General features: G+C 38.4%; 2 protein-coding genes across 2 annotated transcripts in view; one reads left to right on the top strand and one right to left on the bottom strand.

The window, feature by feature from the left end:
• The window catches only part of sgcg (sarcoglycan, gamma), a 180934-nt gene that overhangs the window by 79392 nt on the left and 77810 nt on the right, over window positions 1–23732 (top strand). The gene's annotated exons all lie outside the window — the stretch shown is intronic.
• The window catches only part of mipepa (mitochondrial intermediate peptidase a), a 34046-nt gene that overhangs the window by 8221 nt on the left and 2093 nt on the right, over window positions 1–23732 (bottom strand). Inside the window, exons 4-18 of the mRNA XM_033977469.2 lie at window positions 23533–23619; window positions 23341–23404; window positions 22994–23176; window positions 22329–22485; window positions 22197–22245; window positions 21438–21498; window positions 21188–21240; window positions 20456–20609; window positions 19471–19548; window positions 15380–15587; window positions 13273–13382; window positions 13119–13193; window positions 11846–11962; window positions 6849–6970; window positions 4050–4123 (exon numbers count right to left, since the gene is read on the bottom strand). Coding sequence (XP_033833360.1) covers window positions 4050–4123; window positions 6849–6970; window positions 11846–11962; window positions 13119–13193; window positions 13273–13382; window positions 15380–15587; window positions 19471–19548; window positions 20456–20609; window positions 21188–21240; window positions 21438–21498; window positions 22197–22245; window positions 22329–22485; window positions 22994–23176; window positions 23341–23404; window positions 23533–23619 — 1592 coding nt within the window. The remainder of the gene's footprint in view (window positions 1–4049; window positions 4124–6848; window positions 6971–11845; window positions 11963–13118; window positions 13194–13272; window positions 13383–15379; window positions 15588–19470; window positions 19549–20455; window positions 20610–21187; window positions 21241–21437; window positions 21499–22196; window positions 22246–22328; window positions 22486–22993; window positions 23177–23340; window positions 23405–23532; window positions 23620–23732) is intronic.

Here is a 23732-nt window from a genome sequence, read left to right as displayed (position 1 = left end):
AAGGTATGCCTGATAAAATGGCTGTAGCATATCTGAAAGCGTGTTGGAGCAAAGACAAAAAATGCAAACATTGCATTTCCATTTCTATATGACATTCAGAATGGCAGAGAGTAGGCTAAATGGCTAAAACTTCAGCTAGGTACTCCTGGCTAGGGTTGTTAAAAGTATCAAAAATCAAATCAGATACTAATTAATACTAAAACTAGTACTGAAACTAAATACTCATATGAGCAGGTATTGATACAAAAAAATTGGACCACTATGAAATCTACCTGGACAACTGAGAGAATACACAGATATAGGGCTGCATGGTAATATAAAAGAAAGTACTATCATTTAAAGTTGAAAATCACATTCTATTGTCTAAAAAAGAGTATTTTTAATTATCATTGTGGTATCAGAATAGGTATTGCGTATCGAATCTATTGCTTAATATTGAAACCGAGTTTGAAATCTTTGTGACAACACTACTCCTTACCAGGACTCTGCAGAAAGGGCCCATTGCCAAACACACTTAAATGCAGATAAAAAAGCTAGGTCTTAGGTTTTAAGCTACTTTAAAGGTGCACTATCTAATCTCTGTATTTAATTGTTTTTTATTGCTTTGAACTTTAATGCCATGGTGTGGAGTATTCAAATTGTATCTCCATGGAGACAGATGATGCACTAAGCCAACTTACTGGTCAAATCTATAGAAAGGCGAATTAACTCAGAATAGGAATGTTTTTCATGGTATTTTTGTGCAATAAAAGTAACTGATTGAATAAATGCAGGATTGATACATTTCACAATCTGTGGAACATTTCAGGCAAAGCAATAACATCTGCTCTCGTTGCTGGAGACAAGCAGATGGTGAACCCTCCACCAGAAAAGTTTAAAAGTGGCACCTTTAACCACCTTTTCAACAAGACCATCCAACATCACCTCATGTTACACTTCTCAGCCTGACATTTTAGGGTACAGTCTGACTTGTCCTGGTTTGGTCGTGGTTTGAGCCCAGTTAAGTTCAGATGTAGACTTGGTTTGGTCCTGACCTAGACCTGGTTTAGTTGTGGCCTAGTTTCTGCTTAGTTCCAAGTTTAGTACTAGTTTTAGTCCAGATCATGGACACTGCTAGCCACAGTGTTCCAAATATAAAGTGAGCATGAACGAGCTTCCAGCTCCATCGATCAATTTAATTTACATTGAAACATTTTCACCCCTTTCTCCATAACTGCTGCAGTGAGCCTCATCACTTTGATCTTAAAATATTCGTATTAACCCACCCTACATGATCCTGGTGTTTTTATTTCCCTGAGGTTGCTCCGACTAGCATTAGCAAAAGGTTCAACTGACAGCATTGCTACGTGCCTGCTCCCTGCTAAACAGCACTGTGGAAGGGAAGGGGCGTTACCTTCAACAAATTAGCTCCAGATTGGCTCTTTGCTTGCTATGATAGTCACGGTCGGAATTCCAAATATGGAACTCAGTTCCAAATTCACCCGTATAACTGCTATCTTTGATGAGCTTCATTTGGCTGGGTGAAGTCACACTCACTTAGTTCTTTATACAGTCTATGGTCACGATGCAGACTTGGTTTGGTCCTGTTATAATCCTGGATTAATCTTAGACCAGGTCTAGACCAGACCAAGTTTAGTTCAAAGATTAAGCCCAATTTAGTCCAGATGTAGACTTGGATGGACCTTAAATCCATGTTTAGTCCCATTTTCCTTATGAGTGGACAAAGCTATTCAAGAACCAAAGCAGACTGCTACAGTAGACGTGTATATCCATTTTCGCTTTGCTGTATTTGTCTTTGAGAACATACAGGCCCATGAAAGCCCCCTCTGTCGCACTAGTCCCGCTTCAACTCATTCATTCCATAACCCCTTCGCCCTCTCCTCCACTGCTCTACAGTCTCCCCTCTCCCTCTTTCTACATTTCAGGTTTACATTTCAACACTCGGAACATCTAGAGGCAAGCAGCCAGCCATTCAAACAGCTCACTCCGATTCCCCAGCGATCTGTATGTAAAAAAAGAATTATTACCAACATCAATGTGATCTGAAATGATACAAAAACATTGAAAAAGTGCTGGTGTTCTGGAAAAGATAAAGTTTTGCGTGGGATGTTGTAATAGGGATTCAAGATGGTGGCGGTGAACCGTATGACCCCACTGCAGACAATAGAGAAAGGATGAATGCTTCTGCTCATGGGCTGGTGCTTTGATGAAAACACCGATAAATTACATTCAAAGGTTACAGGAAATTGTTGAAAGTTAATAGTTTTGTTTTTGTTGTAATAATATAGTCTGGTCTTATAAGAATTGTGGTTAAAGGTCCACCATGTTACTGTTGGGAGGTGTGCAACCTGTTTGTCTCCAAGGAAATGTTATGGCTTAGACTGATATTCAGTAGTATTATCTTTTAAGGATCTTCTTCTCTTGAATGGAGACACCTCTACACAGATCTGACCTGTGGTTTGTCAGAGGGCACAGAGCCTCGCTCACCGGATATGTTTTGTCTCCTCACGGCTGCACTGCAGAGACCGAGGAGCTTGCAAAGAGCATGCCCAAACCACGAGTTTGTGAAATAAAAGTTCCCATTTAAAACCAAAATTAATATTTACTGAGTTCACTCATGCTTAAATCATGAGTCATTATTGTCAGTTTACACTTGTTTTTATCCACCACAAGGGTAATCAAGCATTAACATAGTATCAGAAACAGTGCAAAATGTGAGCTCCAGACCACCATGGTATTCCTCGTATTAAAGCCTATTCAAACAGTAATCAAGGCAGATCACTCATTCTTTGTAATGAATTAACTCTGGCAGCTTTCATGGAGAACAGATACAGACTGATTATGGGGCTATAGGAGGTCTGTACTGGTGGTTTTCTCCATCAGAAGAGCTAACACCTGATTTGACTGTTCACCATGCTTCTCCTTCCTTTGTCCTGTGTGGGCCTGCCTCAGTCTGCTGTGTGAGGAGGAAGTGATGGGAGGATGAAAGGTAGAGCCAGCATTTGTCTGTCACAGAGGATAGGCCAGATGCACTCTGGGAAATACCCTGAACTAAAGTGGAGCACATCATTCAACATCATCGTACAACCTATTTATTTATTTGCTCTGTTTGTTTTCGTTTTGGTGCTTAGCCTTTTGTTTCTGCCCAAACCACAACGCTGGCCTAGAACAGAACCTTTCACATTGCAGATAAAGTGAAAAAAAGTTGCCTCAGATATTGCTCTTGATCAGCTGTAGACCTTTAGAACTCCCCCTGTCTGTTTAAAAACTCAGGTCATTTGATGAGTTCATCTCAGTCATGTGGACACTTTTCAAAGTGTGTCTTTTGTCTTCTGTGCTTCTGCACTAATCAAGGTCCTGTTTCAGACTCTAGCCTGTGAACGCACTGTGCAGACATGCTGCCACTCGCCCTCCTACAAGAGCCACAGAAGTATCGTCTTTGATTTTCATATTTTTTTCATTTCATATTCACCATAATTTTTGAGACTCTAAAGAACAGCTTTAGTTTGTTCTATACTTATGGACACAACAGACAAACAGCTGTGTGTTCTTTAGTGTGGGAGCTTGAGCTGGAGGACAGAGACGAGGAGGTGCCTCTACCACTTATCTAAACACTTAAGAACTATATGTGCTTTGACCATGTCTTACTGTCTCAGACCTGGAGGTCATGAAGAACCTCAGAATTTGGGAAGTTGTTTTTGAGGTCTCACCACATACCTCCCAGCTTCAAGTCTGGTTCTGTTAAAGAGTCCATGTGTTTGATTGAAGCTACAGTCATGTGTCTGTTACACAAACCTAAAGCTCCTGAAAACTGCTCAGAGCACAGTCCTGCTCTGGTTCATGAGATGGGAGGTGGTACTGGTAGTCCTCCACAGCCTAGGTAGACCCTCCTTTAGCTCCCCATCACTGAGCATGCCCTCCAGTAAACTGAGCACTCCCATGATGGGACTGACCTAGGCCGTCCTGGTCAACCACAGACTGGACTCCAACCCCTCCCTCCTCTCCCCTTCACTTGTATTGTGTGCTGATGTGTGGTACTTGTGGGTTACCTTCCACCATCAGCATAGGCTCTTTGGCTCCTCCGTGGGCCAGCATCTCCCGCCTGTAGTGCTCACCCATCTCCCTGCACATACACACACACACACAGATTGAGTTACACAGACCTGTACACAGCACACCCCTGTCCTATTCTGATCCATGGCCCCACGGCACTGTCTGCTCATGTGACAGTAGACAGACATCTGACAGGAGCAGGAGAACTCAGGAGAGCCCAGCATCCCAGACAATGATCAGAGAAAAATGAAATAGTGCTGCAGGGTAAAGTCTGAGAAAAACTGTTTTGAAAAATGAAGGCAAGAATAAAGGAAGTGCTTGAACTCATATGACACAACCAAAAAGTAATGGATTTTACACTTGATGTCATTATTATTACTGTTTCTATTTGGCTCTTTTAAATAATTTGTCATTTTGGCATTTCATGTATAAAGAGTTATATTTATACAAATGCCATTTTGCATGACAGGCCCCTTCCATTTGAACATTTGAAGCAGGTGTATGATGCGACAGTTGGGGTGACACTAGCTCACTCGGTAGAGTGTTTGTCCACTTTGATTCCCGCTCTCGACAAACATCACTGGTAGTGCAGTCCGTTCCACTGCCCCACAGGCTGACGGTGCAATTCCAGCTCCCACAGATGAATGCTGTCAAGATTCAAGATTCAAGATTTCTTTATTTGTCTCCCTTAGGAGAAATTTTTCTTGGACCAATGGGCTGCTCACACCACAAAAAACAAACAAAACCATACCCAGGGTGCAGTACATCTCTCTCAACACACACACACACTCATTTCTACATAATTTATCATTTAACAGTTCCACCGAAACAGGTACAAATTAATGTCTATATCTGTTATATTTCCACCGTGGTACCCTGTACCTCGGTGGAAATGTAACAGATATAGACATTCATTTGTGTCGTTGTGTCCTTGGACACCCCCACAATTTGACCATTCTGTCAACAGTGGGGAATAAAGTAAATTGAAATTAGCAAACATTGTCAACATAATGCTAACAAATATACTCCATGTCGAAAGACTTACTGCCAAAGAGATCAGAATCTTGTTAAAGGCTCTGCACCCCATTTTTCCCCATGTATTTGTGCAAAATTTGTCTTGCCCCAGTACAGATGTATTGTACAGCTCTTGAGGTTTTATTGTCCAATAATCAGGAAGTGCACACTGTTATTCTAATTGTTGTTAGCTTTACGGTCATGGTAAAACTGGGCACTGGTATCTGAGTGTGGTGAAAAACACTTTTAAACTCATTGGGGTGAGCAATTAGGAGGCTTGGAATGCATAAGTTCCTTTAAGCACAAGATTGAAAAGTTTGGTGTACGTAGGTGTTACTAAAATGGCTGTCGAAGTTACAATGTCTCATATAAATCTATAGATGCAATGGAATAAAATCATCTTTAGGTCGTGATTGGACAATATAGTTTTCAGTTGAATGTTAAATAGAGCCAACTGACCAAAAAAAAAGAGAAGTTTAAGACTTTTGCCTGTAGTTTCTTGCCTTAAAAAAGCACAAAAGCAGACTGAATGGTCAGAAGAAGCAAAAATGATCAGGAGAAGTGCTTGAGGGTAAAGTCTTTTGAACACAAGCTGGATTCATTTTTCAAAATAACTCCTAAGCTGTGTCCAGGGGTGTGCAGGGGCGATAAGGCGGGTCTCCTGATGGACTGCAGACACCTGCCAAGTCGACAGGTGCTTCATATGAACCTCATGTTGTGTGTCAGGGCCCAGTCTGAGGCAGACTTCTACAGTATCCAGAGAGGGGCCTGTTAGCATGCATCTCTCCCACAGGAGAAGCTAAACAGGTCGGCCCTCTAGCTCGCATGGCACTGATGCTAACAAGTCCACCGTGTCAACTGTTGCATTTAATCAGACTTTACTGCTAAAAGCTGTACTTCTATTGCCAGAATAAATTGCTACAAAAACACCATAAGCAGCTGTTTCTATAGAGTTAAAATGTTGCCCAAAACTTGAACAATTCGATTCCAAGTAGGGTTGGTAGAATTTTTTTGTTCCAAATTTCATGATCAAGTTGTTGGTGTTTTCAGTTTGTGTTTTGGTTCATCCAATCAAAAAGCAGAACATCCAGTCAATCATTAACCAGTGCAGCTCAGTGAGTGAATTCTAGTTCAGAGCTTTGTCCCTATAATGAGAATGAGAAAAACTTCTATATTTGACAAGGACAATAGGTTTCAGTATCAGTATCGATCAATAACAATACCCGATAGTAATATTTTTGATCAGACTCATGAGTAAAAATGGAAATAGAAGAGTGTTTTATGGCTATATGTTCACACAAATATGTAACTATTGTTTTATACCCCAGATAAATACATTTTGTTATTTTTACAAAAGTGAATTTGTGATCTTTATATCAACTAAAGATACATTCGTGGGCTTTGCTATGAATTTTAAAAGCTAAATATCGTTATCGGCAAATAACGGTTATCGTCCAAAGCAACAGGCTCAAAAAAATCCATATGGACCCACCCCACTCTGCAGGTTATGGCACTGCCAACAAGTTCATCTGTTATTGTAATACCCTTTTTAAACCAGTAAGAATGCAGGCTACATATCCTAACTTTAATGTGACTGAAAGTAAAATTTTCCAATAATGTTGTACTTTTTAGAACAAAACCTGAAAAAACGCTTTCTTCTTGTGAGGAAAAACAGATGTATTTGTAAAGCAAACCTGATGAAGAGGAGGGGTGATTGGTTTTACTGAGAGTGAGTAGAGAAGGTCACATTTTGGGAGAGGAGGCTGGAAAAGCGGCCTCACCTGTTCAGAGGGTCCTGGACAAAGCACTGCTTCCACACCATGGAGGCCACGGCGCGGGACATGAGGTAGGAGTAGTACTTGGCACCATAGCCAATTAGGTGACTGAATCTCAACTGCCAGGCCTGTGGAAAGAGTCACAACACAGATCTCAATGCCTTTTTTTCACTTCAAACTTTGATTGCGATTCCACCTCCCACAGATGAATGCTGTTACTGTGTCCTTGGGCAAGACACTTACCCAACCTTGCCCCCAGTGTCTATATACACAAGGGTATGAATGTATGTGTGAATGGGTGAGTGATTCCTTGATGTAAAGCCCTTTGAGTGCATTGAAGGTGGAAAAGCGCAATTTAAAAATGTGACCATTTACCATTAAGCTTAGTGTATATAAGACTACTTTGTGTTGCTGTAGCCGTACTCTTAAGTGTCACAACTTTACTTCATTTGCAGATGCAGTTTAGTGCAATGGTATAGTGCTCGGGATTGAACATCAAAAACTTTCTGTTACAGGCCAGATGAGCAAAAAAAAACAAACAAACAAAAAAAACAAAAACAAACAAACAAATGTATATATACACATACACACACAGAGCGGTAGGTACATACAGTTACACCTGCAACCAATTAGAGCTTATTCCAACCATTTATAAGTTATGTTAATAGCTTTTAAAAATAGAGGTGGAAGTAAAAGTAGTAAAGTACTGTACGTGAGTAAAACCCAAAAAGTAGATCACTACATTTGAGAGCAGGAATCTGTACTTTATAATCCACTACAATTTTTAACAGGACAGGAAAGCAAAAGTATTTATTATTATTATTGTCTGAGACCTGCTGAAAAGGCTGAGGGTTTACTTTTATGAACTTCATAATATGACCAAACAAAAATTTACAACTACATCCAGCCAGAAAAAAATATCGATTCAATTGTTTCTTTTGGACCAAAGTCAACACAGATCTGAAGGATTTTAAGCTTTATTATACATCTTAAAATCGGCAAGAAATACGTTTTACTCTGTAAGTACATTTTAAGTTCATATTTTTACTCAAATTAAAGTACCACATGAAAAAAAATGTTGTATTAGAATTAGAAGTATTTCTTTCCTCTGGTAACTATACTTTTTACTAAAAAACAAAATTACTTCTTCCACCATTGTTTAGAAATAAGACACAGGTACAAGTATATCCAATTTCCAGGAGGGAACAGTACAACTTAGTGCACTGGTCTGTCTATGCATTTCTTCAACATTACAAGTATTAGTGAGCAATACAAATTTTCCCTTAATGTAAAAAGAATATTGTAGCATCTCTTTCATGACTGTTTGAGGACTTTGCCTGGACTAGTTTTTCAATGAACCAACCTCACTGCTGCAGAGTCAGAACAGCTTTCATCTTCTCCCATTGTCTTTGTGGTTGCCATTATACCCACTTGGCAAATACACCTTTCCGCTGCCATTCTAAACGCCAGAAAACCCCTCTTTTATTCTACTCTTTTCTGTAGTGGTGCCTTGAGGGCCCCTCTCCATATCTGTAAAGATGAGCTCTTTATGATATGAGCAAGTGAGAGGGGACTCGGGGGAATTTCAGCTGGCAAACATCCGAAACAGCTGCTGAAACAGCCTTCCCTCCTCCTCTCCCCTCACCCCTCCTCCTCCTTCAAATAAAAGTTCAAACGGGATAATGATTAACACTTCGGTGGCAGGTCCACTGATTGTGCATCCAGAGCGTTAAAAGCATTACAAGCATGTATACAGGGGCTGAGCACTGACCTGTACGCTCCACTGCATGGGTCTTTAATGCTCGCAACTACTCAGAGGCCAACTTCCAAATGGAGACCAAATGTGAATGTTTTCATAAAGGGGTAAACACTACAGTGTCCAGTCAACATCAGCCAACCATCCTTCCATTGTTATACTGGACTACAAAATTATTCTTGTTAATAATTAAAGGTCGTGTATTACACAAAACTGACTGTTGCAAGTTTTAAGCCATGTTATAATCAATGAAATAATGAAATACCTAATAAAAAAACATACCTGGAGTTGTGTTTTGTTTCATTCAGACATGTTTGAGTAACCCTTTATTATTAGCCTGTCTACATCTCCAAAGCTCAAAATGCTCTGTTTCACCTTGTGATGTCATGAAACAGTAGTTTTCAAGTTAACAACTACTTTTCACCTTTAGTTCAGCAAAGGGAAAGGCTGAAATCATCCAAATGATTCTAATGAAGGTGTATGGAGTTTAAAAACACAGTGAAGCACTTCCTGTATTACCACATGAAATCACAAGATGAAACAAAGTGTTTTCTGTTTGAGAGAAAACTTAGCCTAAATATGCAGGGATTGTGTGAATGTGTGAATGAAACAAAACACAATCCTGGGTATGTTTGTTATGAAGAAACAACATTATAACATAGATCAGAAAATAGCATAATATAGGTACTTAGATATTAGTAATAGCAAAAATGAACAGTATGTCTGTGTTAATACTGTTTCTGGTGATATCAAAGGATTTATTTATATGAATCGTTAATTATCTGATATGGGGGAAAAAATATAATAATAAAATTATTTAATTTCCCAGTCTCTGCATGTCCTCAATACATCAGATGTGTTTTTTACAGACTAAAATGGAAATAGAAGAACAGTGAAGCTAAGCTATATGTTCACACAATCATTATAAAAAACAAAACAACATGCTGCATTATATCCCAGATACATGCATTTTGTAACTTAAAAAAAAAAAAAAAAAAGTCAAAAGTAAATTTAAATTCTAGTTTGTGAGTCTTGTTATAGATGTAATTCTTGATAACAATATCTGTACTCATTTGTGTAGACTCTGCACACCTGACCGGGTGACAGGTGTGTTGGAGGAAAGGCACTTAGCTGTGAAAGGTCAGAGGAAGTGACACATTATAGAACGACAAATGGGGTATTGGGTATCATTATGGCTATTGTGGTAATTACATAAAGGTATGTACAAATGTAAATATATTTGGCAGGTATTCTTTCTAAAATATATACATATGATATTTGAATTGCTGCCTTTCCCAGCAGTTTTGGACATAAAAATGTTTATCAAAACTGCAGTCAGTATTTTTTTCAGACATAATTTTATCTGACATCAAAATAATAATATAAATTTATCTGTTTATCTCAATATCAGCACAGTCACAGTTTTATTGTGCATGCCAATAAAATCACATATATTCCCCACACTTTTTTGTGCAACCTTTAACAAGGCACTGACAGAGAGCTGAAACAAACACATGGCCATAAGCGCTGGAGCCAAGAATCGCAGATTAGGGAAATATCAACAAAAGCCAGCGGAACGTCTCACTTTGTGCCGTATATTTCCAAATATTATCCTGTCTCAAGGGCCACATGTGGTCTGGATTACACACAGCTGATGTGCACTCACATGTAGAGCTCATCTCTGCGCTCTCTAAACTATACATGTGTCAGCACGGCCCCACTGTTTACAATCTGAGGCTCACGTCCACCCATTAACCACTCCACTGTACCGAGTTACCGTGGAAACTTTTCCTCAACTGGATTGCTATAAAGATACAGTCAAGTAAATGGTATAAAAGTGGGATTCTTTCTAAACAAATTGGAAGTAAGCCTAAAGGTACTATGTAACTTTTACACCACCCACTTGCTTTGCCCAAAATGTTATACAGTATGGCATTAAACCAGTGTTATATTTCATGTGTTTTTACAGGCAAAATATCTTTAAATGTACAGTAACTTTCTGGAGGTGGCCCGTCACCTGTATGATTCTACAAAAATGAAAAGGTCAAACCATTATTCCGAACATTCACCATGGACATATATACATTTTATGCCATCCTGTAGAATATTATAGCTAAAGGAACAACATTTCCATAGAAACAAGCAGTTAGAGGCCCTTCTTCAGGGCAACTAAGTCAGGTCTGTGGAGTTGTTCAGTGTAAGAAAACACTTTTCAGTGCAATAAACACATTTTTATCTGTCTAATACTATGGTTACATACTATAGTTTTTAAAAAACGTGTATTCTTATATCAGGATGTCTTCTCTGCGTACACCTGACCTGAAACTTGGCCTGGTGGTGTCTCCGTGGAGATAGTAAGTTTTATGCCATATTGGAAAGTATTCCAGGCAAAGCACTAACATCTTTATGAAGAAAAGCAGAAAAGTTATAGACTGTACCTTTAAACAAAGAAATGGAGGCAATGTGTGTTTATGTCAAATTAGAATATTGTCAATAATAAAAACATTTTTTAAAAAGATGATAAAAAACACGGAATCTTACAAACATTGCTATAAGTCCTATTTCTACACTTCTGTGGTTCATTTCTTGTGGTCTAATCATACGTTAAGTAATACTTGAGCCTCAACAAAGACATTTAAAAGCATATTTGAGTTAGACATTTTTTAAATGTATATTATTTTTTGTCAATATTGCCCACTCTTACTTACAACTTCTGCCATCCCTTTTAACAGATCAGATCCCATATCAAAGCTGCACCATATGAACCATAATTTTTAGTGCTATAATTCCTACTATTCCTTCTAATTGCACATTTGAAGGGAGGGGAAGAGTATATCTATATCATAATCCACAAACCCCTGAAAAGACAGAAACATATACCGGTATATAAAAACTCTGAGGGCTTGAATATGCGCAACCCAGCACTTCTTTAATCTGTTTTCAAGATGCCTCCCACATAATTACAACCTTCACTGCTCCATGCGCACCAATCCTGACCAAGTTATGAGTGGATTTTGGACTCCCCTCTCCCTCCACAGCTGCAAAAGTGGGAAAATAGCTTTTAGGAGTCAGCTCTTTTTTGTTTTTTATTAAAGAACTGGGATTTCAAAACATTCCCTCGGGGAGAGCTCATTCGACTTCAAAAAGACTTTAATCCACTAATGGTGGCTGCAAAATCTTTAAAAGTGATATCAAAGGAGGTGTAATTTTGAGTTACAAAAGAAGGAGGTCGGATGAGGAAAAGTACCGTGTTGGGGACGTAGGGCAGGCCGTAGAACTTGTGCTGCATATCTCGAATGATCTCTGTGGTGGAGCGGTTCTGAAGGCCACCGTGGTAAATCTGGTCCAGGACGGCATAGAAGATCTGACAAGAGATCAGAAATAAATCATTTGCGGTAGCATTGAAGAATTAAAGAGGGTGTATCCAATATTTCCCTGTAACAAAGTAAAGACATTTTTGCCCCAGTACAGCTATATTGCAAAAGCAGCTCTTATGGTCAAAATAAGACAGTTGTGTGCTGTCTGCATCTAACAGAACTTTTCACAGTTGCTAAAAATAGATTGTGACATCGCAAAGCATTATGGAAAAACCCTTTACACAAACAAATGCTAAAGCAAAGCCGGTATGTTCTCCTTTATCAAAACAACCTTCGCATTTCCACTTCTAACATTCTGTAATATTCACAAAGTGTGTAAATGTAGAATACGTGCCATGTGCCATCTCTAAAGTAGGCTATTATAATGTATTTTTATCATTCACAAACCAGGAAGTAACACTAGTGCGCTGGTAGCATAGCTTGTTTTTAGCATTATTGTGATGGCAAAACTCTGCTCTGGCCTCTGAAAGTTGAGAAAAGAGCTTATAAACTCATTGCAGTTATTAATTAGGATCCTAGCAATGCATTAGGAAAGTGAAGAATACATTTATACCAATGCAAACTATCTGCCTTTAAATGGCATCTCTTCCAAAGCTTGTAGCCAACTGATGTAGCCAACCAGGTAGAACCAATAGAAATGAACCATGACAAAAATAATTCTGTTAACAACCTAATGTAGGAATAAGAAAAAAAGGTTTGTTTGAATAAAATGAAAGAAAGACTAGAACTGCAGAAAACCCTACATCAGAAGCAGCTTCTGCACCACACTTTGAGAAACACTGTTCTCAGTATTGTGACAGAAATCTCATAGTATACACTCAGACATGTATCTTTTAAAATGAATAAGAATATGAGTAGAGGTAGAGCGTCATTTGGCCAAAGTAGAGGTGATATTTGACAACTGTATTGTACTGTAACAATATAATAAAAAACCTACATGTCTAAAATAAAAACTTAACAGAGACTAAACCAAGACTAACTCAAGTGGGACATAATAAGGAAAATCATGAAACAACACTACATTTCAATAAAATGGCAAACTTAATTTTATAGTGATATATGATTATTGCATCAGTCAATATTGCGATACGGTGTGCAACCCTGCATGATGTTTTGAATGTTTTTGACTCATAAATGCTGTACCTGTAGTTGGGTGTCTGCAGCGCCACAAACTTTCTTGGACTCGCACAGTCGGGCCACCATGCTCTCCGGCAGCGGCTGGGGACACATACAATGGCTGTTAAGTGCTGAGGCACATGTGGTGCACTAGGGGCTTAGAAACAAAGAATCAGAGCACCTGTCCAGTTTCATAATGACGTGCAAACTGGCTGATGACTCTGTAGTCTGTGGCAAAATACTCCATCAGGATAGAGGGTACTTCAGCAAAATCCGTCGCACATCTAGTTCCTGGACAAGAGAGATAGCACAACTGAATTTCAAAAACATATTATGCTGTCCTAACAGAGTGTAAAATGTTAGATGGTTCCAGCCTTTCTGTATCAAATAGAACTTTAAGAAAAACATGCACTTTCAGTCAAAAATGTGGGCACATCTTCTCATTCAATTTGTGATCTTCATGTTGATGTTAATAAATAAACGCAAAGGATAAAAACTATTTTTCAAAATCTAAAACGAGTTTTTATTATTTTGCATTTAGTTCACTACACATTCCACATGTGTTCATTCATAGTTCTGACATTTTCAGTGAGAATCTACACTGTAAATAACCATGTAAATAATAAGAAAGCAAAATTGAAAGCGTGACTCCAAACTTCAGCCTGTTCGTGTATGGCAGTGTATGCTGCAATTCATTTTACCATTTACAACGTGATTGTTTCAGAACTACTTTATCTAGCATTTTGTTATAATAACTTTGAACCACAGTCGCCTTAATTAAACTCAGCCATATGTTAAAGATGTGTTTTCTAGTTTTAAATCATGAACTATATAGATAATCATTTACATTGTGTAATGCTGCTGAATATATTCTTTACTGCTGAATATATTCTTTGCTGTTGGCTCTGTCTTTTTATAGTATCATTTTACTGTAGCCAATAGCAAAAATTCTTATGGTTACATTTCTGACCCGCAGTCTAAATGTTTTAAAGAGCTACAAGTAAGAACAAAACAGTGGACAAGTATAAGTGATGTGCAGAAACTCCTCAAATTCTTGACAATAGAGGAATACTTAAACATGGGATAAATAACTCATAATTTAACTTGAGCTAAATAAATAAGACAAACATTACAGAATAAAAAGTTGATTTGGCATTCAAAGTGTGGTTTCATAATAAGGTAATAATGATAAAATAGACTGGAGCCCTCACACAACCTGAACCGAGTCAGTATCCAATGACAAGTCTGACAGGAACAGCTTATCAAGATTCTGCCCCGGGGCTTACACGTCAACAACCCCACGCTTTATTATAACCACCTCAACGTTAGAATGCTGCTGCTGACAATATTAAATGACACACTAATCACTTTTACAGCTCATGTAATCAGCCAGTGCCAGGCCTGTCACGATAACGCATTTGAATGTTCGATATTTCGCTGAAGTAAATATAGACGATAAACAATAATATTGTAATAATACTGACACAACAACTCAAGAGCAGATTCATACCACCGAGACAGTTTTAAATATACAATATAGTTATTTATTGCAGCTCACTGCTTTTTTAAACAGCAGAATGAAACACGTACGTAGTTTGTATCTGTAATGAGTTATAGAAGTTATTAATTCAAACCTTTACAGCTCAAATCTTATCATAAAGCTACAAAATAACCAACAATTTCCCAGTTGTGCAAAGAAAAAGTACACATGTTAAATGCTGATCCCCAAAAATTATTGCTCCATTTAAAATATATTGTAAGTCTAGCCAGCATTTTACTTCTGTGGGGTATTAACTGCTAACAAATAACATATTTAGATCTCCATGTTACCTTTTATAGTTTTGAAAATGCTATATTTGCTGAAAACAATATATTAAAATGGGTAACTGGCTTAAGTTTCGTTTTTGATGCTCTGAGTCTCCCCTCCCTTTGCTCTCCCCCTTCAGCGCGCTATCACAACACAATCAGTGTGCATCCTGCTAATCAAACAACTGCACATCGCATCAGGTTTGTGAAGTTGTAGTGTATTGTTTTGTATCATGCTTTTGTGTATTTATGGAAAATTGTTGTGCCGGAGCATGGGTAATGTAAGCTTGTGGGATGAGCTTTGGACAGGCTCATATAGCTAACTGTAAAGATGGTTTGAATAGGGCCTGGGAGAGATCCCTAGATTGTTCCCTCATCATTCATGCATGTCTGAAATAATGTTTTAACATGATAGAATGCTCCAATTTTGCGTAATAACCCCTCTTTAATAATTCCTTAAAAGCTTGTACAAATGTAAGGACCTGTTACATGCTGGTAGCGGGTCCGTCCCAGCATGGAGTGCATAGCGTGGCCCATCTCATGGAAGAGGTTCTCCATCATGCCCGGGGTGAGGAGGGTGGGGGCCAAGCGGGAAGGGGCAGGCAGGCTCAGCATCAGGACCACCACAGGGAGCTGGTACTGTCCTGAGTCCTCACACCAACGCCCCCCGCGGATGGTGAAGTGACAGTCCTGAGAGTGAGGGACAAGAGATTTTAAAAAGCTCACATCTTTACTGTTAGTTTGAAATGAAAACAATTGTATGTTTTCTGTAAACATGATGTGACGTGTCCACAGAAATGAGGACAAGTTCAAATGAAATATGGATTTGATTTACAATATCATATCATACAAGTTTAAAAATGAATAAACCATATCTACTACTTAAAGTCACTGATACCATAACCCTATAAGATGATAGTCCAAGTAAACCATACCATAAAGAAAAGATAAACATCTGCAAACTGCAATAAACATGTAAACTTAAGTAATCTTTAGTTAGTTAGTACCTAAAATGAGACATAGATGGGATATTTTATATTGAAAGTAATACAAAAAAGTTAACCACAAAGGGTGAACCAATTAATATTAACCTAAAAATATATACACTCACCTGAAGGATTATTAGGAACACCATACTAATACGATGTTTGACCCCCTTTCGCCTTCCCAACTGCCTTAATTCTACGTGGCATTGATTCAACAAGGTACTGAAAGCATTCTTTAGAAATGTTGGCCCATATTGATAGGAGCATCTTGCAGTTGATGGAGATTTGTGGGATGCACATCCAGGGCACGAAGCTCCCGTTCAACCACATCCCAAAGATGCTCTATCGGGTTGAGATCTGGTGACTGTGGGGGCCATTGTAGTACAGTGAACTCATTGTCATGTTCAAGAAACCAATTTGAAATGATTCGAGCTTTATGACATGGTGCATTATCCTGCTGGAAGTAGCCATCAGAGGATGGGTACATGGTGGTCATGAAGGGATGGACATGGTCAGAAACAATGTTCAGGTAGCCCGTGGCATTTAAACTAAGGGACCTAAAGTGTGCCAAGAAAACACCCCCCACACCATTACACCACCACCACCAGCCTGCACAGTGGTAACAAGGCATGATGGATCCATGTTCTCATTCTGTTTACGTCAAATTCTGACTCTACCATTTGAATGTCTCAACAGAAATCGAGACTCATCAGACCAGGTAACATTTTTCCAGTCTTCAACTGTCCAATTTTGGTGAGCTCGTGCAAATTGTAGCCTCTTTTTCCTATTTGTAGTGGAGATGACTGGTACCCGGTGGGGTCATCGGCTGCTGTAGCCCATCCGCCTCAAGGTTTCGTGTGTTGTGGCTTCACAAATGCTTTGCTGCATTCCTCAGCTGTAACGAGTGGTTATTTCAACATTGCTATTCTATCAGCTTTAATCACTCGGCCATTCTCCTCTAACCTCTAGCATCAACAAGGCATTTTTGCCCACAGGACTGCCGCATACTGGATGTTTTTCCCTTTTCACACCATTCTTTGTAAACCCTAGAAATGGTTGTGCGTGAAAATCCCAGTAACTGAGCAGATTGTGAAATACTCAGACCGGCCCGTCTGGCACCAACAACCATGCCACACTCAAAATTGCTTAAATCACCTTTCTTTCCCATTCTGACATTCAGTTTGGAGTTCAGGAGATTATCTTCACCAGGACCACACCCCTAAATGCATTGAAGCAACTGCCATGTGATTGGTTGATTAGATAATTGCATTAAGGAGAAATTGAACAGGTGTTCCTAATAATCCTTTAGGTGAGTGTATTGCAAACATAGAATTCAGTCTAATTAGAACAGTTCAACATGTTTCTTACATATATGTTAGAAATCAATATAAATATGCTATTGGATAGGAAAGACAATAATTCATTTGCAGCATTATTCAACATAAAACATACAGAAAAGGTAGACCAGTGTAGAGCTACTGGCTCAGTAAGCTCACAGTTAAAGTGAAAGTGCTCCTGTTTGAGTTTATCATACTCTGAAGTTTGAACTAAATCTGTATCTTCAAACGGAGCTGAACTCCAAACTAAACTCTCACAATCTCTATCTGATGCTCTCAGTATAGTTTACTGTGCCGAGCATGTATGTGAAATCTGAAATGTGGACACTAGCCTCCTCCTCTCCACTGAAGCACCGGGTAAAAGATGGTGCACTCAGATGTACTGTTCCATGATCTGATGATAGCACTTCTGCTGGTGGAGCCTTCATGACTACCAGCCAAGTGTATGTGACTGGGTTTCCCATGACATCACACCATTCTATAGGCCAATAATATTTAATACAGATGTAATACAGTGAGATTTTGGGTCTAGACATCAGGTTCAATGGTATTTCTTATTAAGTATTTCATTTGATTTTTTAAGCATATCTTTTTAACTTTGTGCATGCCATTATTTGTATTTGTATTTATTCAGTGTGTTTATGTTGCACTTTTTCACCGAAGAAAGTTCCTAGTTTGTGAACTGTGTTCACAGACTATGGCAATAAAAGTCTTCTGATTCTGATTCTGATTATGAGAACACCATGAAAAAAATAGGAGAAACTGGCTCTTGCCCCCATCTGAGAGTATGACATCACATTACAGACTCTGAAAACCACCAAAAACAGCAATCTTTACTCAGAAATATATCTGTCAATAATTACTATTTTGACTTATCTCTGATGAATTGCTATGCTAACATCTGAACATATTCAATGAAACCATAAATAAAAACTCAATGTTTTGGTATCTGACTGCAACAAATAAATCTCATGACTGGCGGCATTCCCATGTAAACCTTTTTCCTCAAAAGTTGTTGCGATATCTAAAACATGTCTTACAAAACTGTTAAGCTGTTGAAACTCAACAGTTAGCAGTAATTTAAAGCCACAGTATGTAACTTTTCAGTCAAAAATAGACCAAAATAAAAGCATGTTTTTATTTTTCATTTTAGTTGTTTTTATTGCACTGAAAACCATATGTCCTTACTCTGAGCGGGCTTGTATCTCCAGAAACCTGAATCCTGCTTGTTTCCACGGAAATGTTGTTCCTTAGGTTATAATATTCCTCTGTATCCAATATATCCATCTCTTGAAGAATGTTCTGTAGTATGACTTTAACTTTTGATTTCCATGGAATCGTGCAGGTGATGTGCCACCTCCTGAAAGTTACATACTGTACCTTTAAGACATTGAGATTCAGTCATTTTGACCATCAGATATATATTTTTTGTCATGACTGATGCTGATACCGATTCTTTGGAATCTAGAGGAACTAATGGTCGATGAGCTCTGCTGATATTTTTGGCCGGATATTATTAAATTTGAATTAATAGTACAAATTCATCCACAACCTCATTTTACTTTTAACAGTTCTCTTATCCGGTAACCGTAGTCACATTTTATGAAGTGCCCTCTTCACACAGAACTGTTCAAATTAAAATATTCTTGTTTTTCAACAGCTGGTTGGCCCAAACTAAGTATCGGCCTCTTCTGGAGAGGCCAATAGCCGAAAGTGCTATCGGTACATCTCTAATTTCTAATGATCAAATTGGGTCTTTTTAATGAAGAGGTCTACAGCCAATGCTCTGTCAGTAAAGCCAGTTGGTTTGGAACAGAGTACAGGCTTTGTTTCACACAAAAAATGTGAAAAGCTTCTCTTTCAGTCATTTTTAAATGTCTTTTGTTTATGTTCAGGTCATTAATATTTATGATAAAGCATTGTATTTGTTTTGAATAGACAAAAATAATGTTCAGATTGTAATTGACATTTTTTGGCTTGTTGCCAGCCCTAGTTAGCAGTTGGTTATTTGCCTTTGAACCTCTTCCAGCTCAACCTGACCTCACAGTAAACTTGAAGAGCAAGGCATAATAAACTTCAGTTATTGCATGTTCCTGCCTAATTACAACTAAATGAGTCTAAACGGCTGCATAACTGATGAGGGCTAGGTTACGGCTAGCATTACCTGACATGCAGCTTTTAGATACACAGACAAGCTAAACAATTACTAAACACATGACATAGCACTGAGGTTAGAGAACAGTGGCACACCTGATGAGGTTTATCTTGCCGGTGAAAGAAGTCACAGTAGATGTATCCCAGTAATCCTTCGGTCTCGTGTACCACAGCCTTAAAGAGACACACACAAAACACAACATAGACAAAAGCAGTAACACAATACACCCGACGTCAAACTCCTATTCACTGTCCTGTAATTCACCTGGGATCACATGGTTTTCAACAAAACACAAGCCTTATTTTACAGTAAATATACTGGCTTATGGCTAGGGATGAGAAAGGCATGCTTTCAGTTACTAATGTCCATGGTGAAAATAGTCAATGGGAAATCAATTTCTTTCAGTGTGTATTAAATGAGCATATCTAAATTACACAATCAAGTTTAAAGGCGCACTTGATTTTCTTAAAAAAAGAACAAAATTTCAAAACAGTTTGCAGTAGTCCCAAGTTATTCCTCACTTATCTTATGCATTCCAAAAATCCTAATTATTTATTGCAATGAGTTTATAGGCACCTTTCACAGCTCTCAGAGACCAGTGCAGAGATGGTAAAAGTAACAATTAGCATGCTAACGAATACTTCCTTATTATCGGATAATAAAATGCTTTGTAATTACATGCAGCTCCTTGTACAATATATCTGTACCAGGGCAAGAAACATTTAGTTCAAATACATAGGGAAAAAAATCTAGCTAAAGATGTAGCTGTATGTTTACACAACCAACATAAAAAGTACTAAATATTATATCGTAAATTGTGTGCTTATTTATTTAAAATGAAAAGTTATTTCATTAACTTTACTACATCTGTATTGAATATCAGCCAATAACTGAACTGAAACTGAAGGAAAAAAAAACACATCAGACCATCCTAATTAGAAACCTGATATTGTTGCTGAGAAAGAATTATAATTAACTTAACATTTCGTGACATTTACAACCATAACTCATAAATTCAAAATCAGTTAATCCTGACCTTCCTATTTACGGCTTTATAAAAATTGTATCCAAAATGCATACCAGTTTGCGCACGTCATCACTCCACACCTCTCCAGCTCTGGGGTGCTCTGACATGAGGGAGACTCCATACAGCTGAGAGAATAGGTTGTTTAGGCCCTCCATACACGCTCCCAATGACAGATATGGACTGTACAGACTGGGCTCGATGTTGTATCTGCCACAGCACAAACACATGGAATCCTATTGGTCAATATAATGATACTGAGCCAGATGCTAGGTTTACAGAATCCACTCAAATCATTTACACACAACTGTAGAGCCACTAGTGTTGTACAGGAAACTTTAGAATGATCTGTATCAGAACATAGTTGATCTGTATCAGAACATAGACTACTTTAAACCCATGGACCACTATGGAAACTACCTGGACCACTGGGGGATTACACAGATATAAGGCCACATGGGAATATAAAAAAGGTAATAGATAAAAGTGCAATTTTGAACATTAAATCATTGTAAAGTGTGTGTTTTTATCATCATTGTGGTATCGGAATTGGTACTGAGTATCGAGTCTCTTCCTTATTATCAAAATACAGGTACAACAGAACTTAAAATAAAATAATGAAAATCACATAGAGCCACTCATTGGAACACATGCTTTTCCTTTAACACCTCCTTTTGTTTTTGCTGGCCTGCTCTTTTCCTCATCTTGTACAAAATTCCCTGTGGTGGAATATAGAATTACACATGTCAAATAACAACCAACAATTGAGAGAGGAAACGATGCCAGACCTCTCCGCACGAAGGACACCGCTCAGGTACGGATGGTCCCAGGGCATCAGCTCCTAAAGGAAGAAGAGAACAAATGCTAAAGTTCACATACATTTCCAAATATGATTATACAGATCTAAACTACAGGGTTAGCAGTTCTATGCAGAATAAGACAGGAGATTTTGTTGTTTGTGGAGGAAATTATAGTACTTCAAAAACTGCACCATTTGCGATTTGCTTGTGTCTGATTGCGGTCAAATGAACAACTTACAGAATTGCGAGGGTTGAGTTTTTTCTTCATATCCTTCATCATTTGGAAGTCTTTTGTCGTTCTATGAAATAACACAAAGCACACATAAAAAAACTCAAGTTGTGCTAAGTGAGTGAAGGCGTTTGTTCCAGTCAGGGTCATCAGGGGCTATAGCCTATCCCAGCATGCATATGGCTGAGGGCAGGGAAACACCCTGGACAGGCTGCCAGGTGAACAGGCTTACGCTCATACCTGTAGGGAGTTCAGAGGCTCCCTTTCACCTCTCTGGCAAAGTTTGGGACCTTGGGACGTAAAGGAGGGATAGTGGGAAGTACAGGGAAAGGAATGTTACAAATCCTGAAACAATGTGGTAGCATGGTATGGCTCTCTAACCATTAATCATGTCATCATCACATTTTAAAATGTGGCTCTTTTAATCTCTTCAGTGAAATAAGCAGTTAAGTTAAGTTGTAGCCAGCAGTCATTTTGTTTTACTCTGAACACAACTAAATCTTACACTTCACATTGAAACACCAAATTAAAAGTAAATACATGCAGAGACAGCAAAAATCCAACTAAGCTCACTCCCCCTCCAACACCCTGTTTGTATCTGTACTAGTTTGTAATGACCTGGATAACTATAAATCCCCTCTATACACAACCGCAGCCTTTTTCGCTGCAATTATTTATGGACTACAGCATGTACTACACGTATGCACAATTCTGTGGAACATTTTTAGGCAACGGAAGGAAATGGACCAGTTGCTGTAAATAACCCACCTGTCTGCCAGTTTGTCTGTTAAAAGCTGAAGGAAACTCATGACCGTCTCTGAAAAACACCACACACAGAAGTAGACTTAGTATATAGTATAACATATACTTCCTTGTGAAAAATCCATGAGACGCACTGACCAGGCGTTTTGGCCATAGTCCCCTTCAGGGCCCGGTGTCCGTACGACTCATAGCCCACCAGTTTGGCCAGTTTATGTCTGCACCTGAGCAGCTCCTCCAGACACTCCATCAGATCTGCATTTGGATACAGGTATATGCGGTACGCTATCTCACGAACCTACCACAGTAAGACAAAAAAAGACATAGGAAGATTTAGGGCAGGGGCATTTCAGAACTAAATCATGTATTTATGGAAAATAATTTAAAGGAAAAGTATATTTAGGCACAGTACAGGCTATGAAAAGCCGACTTCATTGAACGACACTTCTACTTTTAAATATTGATAATACAAAGGGATACCAAACATAGTTCTACCAATTTATTTCTTATCTTGTTTAAGACTATCTATAGACTATTTTATTCTATATATAGGAGTATAGAATTAGAATTATTGCATCTGCTAGAATAGCAATAATGCTATGTGCAATAATTAAACACATGATTAAACACATGATTTTGTGTGAATATTTTTACCTCTAATTTGACAGTACTTTTACTTAGGTACATATAATGAGTTATAGCACCAATCCTTACGCGCTATTAAAGAGCCTAATTTGTTTTACCACAGCGCACCCTGCTGGCCTATCAAAAAAATTATTATGGAGACTAAAATCCCTACATCCTACCAAGTCATCCGGCGAATCTGCATGTAATCCTCCAACCTGGATGAAGCTTCCTTCATTTGCAAAATGGATGTGGAGATGTTCAGGGATGGCTGTTCTGGCAATTCGGTTTGGCATGTGTGAACCAACCAGGAAATCATTGTTCAGGTCCAAGAGCTTCACATGGAGGGCAACTGCCTGTTTCCTCTGCAGGGGTCATATAACACAAGTTTGTTTAGATATGATGAATGCTTGGGCAAAAGAGAAGAAATAAAATAACATATGTAAAAAAAGACATACATACTAACGTAAAAAGGTAAAAAAAAAAACAACAGCACCATAGTAGACTATGAATATGTTCAAATACATACCAGTTTGTCATCCAGATGAATTCCACTAATCTCAAAGTCAAACATGAACAATTCAGCCACACGTCTACAAACACAATAAGGAAATAAAGCTGAGAAAACATGTTCCTTAGTCTGACTTTGAGACCCAAAATTAGCTTCTTTATAAAATTAAACCACAGTAATAACATTCAGATCTTTGATGTTGAAGTATACCTTGTATCAGGGTCCAGCTTAGCTACAACTTCAGGATTGCCCAGCAACCTCTTTAAACTCTGACATAACTCAACATTAGTGTTTAACCTTGGAAAAAACACAGATACTTAATACAGATACACACACAAATATTTTGCAGTAAAACATACTGCCTACTTATTCAGTGTTAATTATAAATATGATGTCCCTCATTTACCTAT

This window comes from Periophthalmus magnuspinnatus, chromosome 13, assembly GCF_009829125.3.
Source record: "Periophthalmus magnuspinnatus isolate fPerMag1 chromosome 13, fPerMag1.2.pri, whole genome shotgun sequence".
NCBI classification, from domain to species: Eukaryota; Metazoa; Chordata; class Actinopteri; order Gobiiformes; family Gobiidae; genus Periophthalmus; species Periophthalmus magnuspinnatus.
Note: the sequence above shows the minus strand (reverse complement) of the source record. Positions and strands in the feature narration are given on the sequence as shown.